We start from the raw sequence: 4,108 nt of genomic DNA on the forward strand, positions 1-4,108 counted from the left end.
CACCCTCTGCACACACACTCTTTTTCTTTTTTTCTTTATTTACATTACATGTCTCCCCCTATAAACCCTACCGAATGAAACCTGGGGAAGAGGAGATATGATGGAGAGGGAAAGGAGGAAAAAGGGTGAAAGAAAAGAGCACACATCAAACCCTAATCAGGGAGGAGCTTTTAGGCACAATATAGAACTAATAAATATATAAAGAAATAAAACCCTAGTGTGGGGAGAGAGAGAGAGAGGGGATGCACACTTTGTATGCATTTTAGCTTTTTTGAAGTAAGTTGGAAAAGACTTATCAGGAGAGCTGATCAGATGACAAGAAGCTTTGTTGATATTGAAAAGTAGTTACCAGTTACTGAGAGTAGGCATTATTATTATTTTTTTTAAAAAAACACCTAATAAAGGGTGCCTGGTAGTATAAAAAAAAAAAGCAGCAGCTTTCTAAGTCTACAAAGAAAGGGAAAAGCAATATTATTGCAGAGACAAGATAATAATATTAATATGATGATTCACCAAAGTAGAGCATAGTGTATATTCTTTCTTCTTCTCTGACCTTTCTATTCCCATAATAATTCTTCGTTTCTTCTGTTGTTTCATATGTATATATATTTGCACATGTATATGCACACACACACACACACACAAACACACATCTTACATCTTAGAATAAGTGCTGTTCCTATATGTATTTGTTTTTATACAAATAATATAATATAATATAATATAATTATATAATATAATATATGGTGCAGCAACAAGTGCAATGTTGGGTATGGGTTTGTGAACCTCACATCACCTGAGGCCTCGTTCAGGCTCTACAAAGCCTTCCACAAGCAACCCTGGGAGGTGTTCAACTCCCGCAAGATTTGCCAAGTTACCTATGCTCGGCTACAGGTATATATATTTACGCATGTACATATATAATGTAATTAAGCTAAATTAATTTTCTTCTTGAATTGATTAGAATATATTAGTCTTTCCTAGATTATTTATGATGAATTATTGTAATTTTAATAACTGCAGGGTTTGGAGGCTCTGAAGGAGCACTTCAAGAACTCGAAATTCGCGTGCGACAACGACGAGTACATGCCGGTGGTGTTCGCGCCGCCGCGGGACGGGCGGCAGCTCACCGAGCCCGTCCCGATCGGCGGCCGGGGGACGCTTACATTGAGGGCGCAGGAGGCGGTCGGGGAGCCGTCGTCGGACGCTGGGGGGGCGTCGTCGACGACGGCGTCCCCCCACGCGCCGTCGGATCACGACGACGACGGCGACAGAGCCGACAATGATGACAATGAGGAAGATGATGATGATGATGATGATGATGATGATAATGATGATGATGATAGTGGGGAGAGGATGAGCCCCTCTGGATCTCTGATGAGTCTAAACCTACACTGAATAGACAAGACTGCGCTTTAATTTTCGTGAGCAATACAAATATATATGTATGTGTATGTGTGCTGTGCATCGAGAATGTAAGAGCTGGGGGAGGGAATGATGATGATGACGATGGATGGATGGATGGATGGGTGGTGGATTACTTGTTTGTGTGTTGTTGCGGGTGTATCAAAGGGGGATTTGATGATGATAGCGATAGGATTCTTCTTCTTCTTCTTCTTCTTCTTCTTCTCTTTCTCTTAATTGCTGGAGTTGCTCCTTTACCAACTCGCAAAATGGCGGTTGTGGCGTTTCATCTCCTCCTTAATTCGTTCACGCATTCACTCTTCTCTCTCTCTCTCTCTCTCTCGCTCATTATTATCTCTTTTTTTTTTTTTTTCGTAATGTATGAGTCGAAATAATAATATTATATTATCACATGCTTGTCTTGGTCCGCTTGTCCTCTCTTCTCTCTCTAATAACTAATTACTGTGTTTTTTATTTTTTTGAGTAAACTTTGGTATGTATCGTTTATAGGGTACTCGGTGATTTGGATTTGGTATGATATGTATACACCTATAGGTATTAGCATGTAGGTGACTTTCCCAGTAACTTTTAGAGAAATAGTATTTATTATTTATTTTTTTAGTTCTTGGATATTTTGGGTTTACTATTTGGAGGTTTTACTAGTATTGATCTAAGTATTGAAAAATTAATATTAAACACTTTTTCTCTACTGTTTGTAGTATATATTCTAACTGAACTCTTAGTCACTCTATTAGCTGCTTTATTTTCAAATTATGTGGGCATAAGACTATAATATCACGGGTTTTCTAAAGTATCATTGGTAGGAATTATTAATGTGGTGGTATACATATAATATGAAAGATTTTAATTAGTTTATGCATACGGATGTTACGTTTATTCGTTTGTGAATATCTTTATTTGGGGACCCAAAGTTAGTTTGTGCTTGTATTTTATGCTAGTTTATATTTTATGTGAGTTGATACTTCTAAACTGGTTTTTCTATTTAAGACAAAACAATTTGAATCTTGATAAGATACTATATGCTTGCTAAATAATACGAAACAACTATTATATTCTAAAACTTTAAGTTGGTAGAGAATGATATTTTTACATTTTTATATTTAACATTTTCACTTACATCTGAACTCAAGACTTTTTGATGGACTCGCGACGTGAACTTAAATTAAATGAAAGAAAATTAATAATCTTAGAAGTCCGATGTGATTGGAACTCAAAATTTCTTGCTTCGATACTATGTTAAAGGTCTAATTAATTTATACATAAAATATTTAAGGTTTGATTGTTTGCCCACAATAATTTTTGTATTAAAAATAAATTTCTGTCGAATTGAAGTTGATGCAAAGATTATTTTTTCACAGATGCTTATTTGATCAGAAGTCAATGGTTTTGAAATTGTAGCTATTTCACCTTTTTGTTTGTTTTATACAAAAGAAAAAAATCACACCAGCATATAAAAGGATGAAACAAAGATACAATAATTAAGTCTTTATTATTTTTTTCTTTTCCTTTTTCTACTTCACCCTCAATTACGATGTGCGGGAAAAGCCGAGCTACAGATGAATTTATTAATTTATTTAATTTATTACGAACCAAATAGAGAAAGTCTTTGTGTCAAAATTAAATTATTCCATTCAGAATTTACTCCAAACCATATTGTGCTTAATTAGCAAGGTGAAAAAGAGTAATTGCACATTAAAATAACGCTTTAATTAAAAATATATTTTTTTTCTCATAATTCTAAATACAATACGAAATAACTGTGACATACGTACAAGCCTTTCTCAACATTTATTAAAGGTGACTATTATCAGTGGTATACCCAAAATAATTTTTTTTTTCATGTAACATATAATATAATATTGTGATACTCTCTACATATGGGTTAATTTGGGTGGTCTACAATCTACATGGGGGCAAAGCTGCCACCAACTGCCGATTCTCGGCGGGCAGAGACTTAGAAGTGGTGGTGGGGTTTGCCCCGCGCACGTTACCACATCCTCCCCATCCCTGCTACGATGCGCCCCCCTTTGTTGGTCCTGGTGCTTTGACCAGGAACATTAGAATATGGGAAGCTGCAACCTATTATTATACATTATTATTATTATTTACATTATTTTATGCATAACTATAATACAGTACTAAACATAATATAATAATATAGAATCCACCACGCCTTAATATTGCATTGTTCTTTCCGAAGTTCTAAAAGTAGATATAAACATATCTCTCTCTCTCTCTCTCTCTCTCTCTCTATATATATATATATAAATATATAGATGATAAAGTAATCTCTCCCCCGTGTGTGCACCAATAAGGAATAGTATTTACTCTCCGCAGACACTGAACTCTTCTTTTTGACAGTGGTGAGGTGTGGGGGGAGGTGGGATTTTATGCGGGACAATTTGGTGGTGTATAAAAAAGGTGCAACAACAACACTTTAATTAATTAATTAATTAAACAAGCACTTTATGTATGCGTACTTGATGTAGGATTATTTTTATGCGCGCTGTTTTTTTTTTTTTTTTTTTTTTTTTTTTGGGTTTGCAGTACGTACAGACAATGTGTGGACTTGTGTAGAAACAAATTGTGTGATTATCTATGCAGTTGCTGTGACTCGCATTAAACCAAAGTGAACATTGTTGCACATAAAGTAAGCTTTTTGTGAGCTAATGTAAGTAGTTTT

At 35.2% G+C, this 4,108-nt stretch overlaps 1 protein-coding gene across 1 annotated transcript in view; it reads left to right on the forward strand.

Annotated features, from left to right (window-relative positions):
* Window positions 1-1,680, forward strand: part of LOC109726211 (protein terminal ear1-like) — a 4,940-nt gene extending 3,260 nt beyond the window's left edge. The window contains exons 6-7 of the mRNA XM_020255734.1: window positions 753-894; window positions 1,024-1,680. Of these exons, the coding sequence (XP_020111323.1) occupies window positions 753-894; window positions 1,024-1,398 (517 nt within the window). The 3' untranslated portion in view covers window positions 1,399-1,680. The remainder of the gene's footprint in view (window positions 1-752; window positions 895-1,023) is intronic.

Source organism: Ananas comosus, linkage group 1 (genome assembly GCF_001540865.1).
Source record: "Ananas comosus cultivar F153 linkage group 1, ASM154086v1, whole genome shotgun sequence".
Lineage (NCBI taxonomy): Eukaryota > Viridiplantae > Streptophyta > Magnoliopsida > Poales > Bromeliaceae > Ananas > Ananas comosus.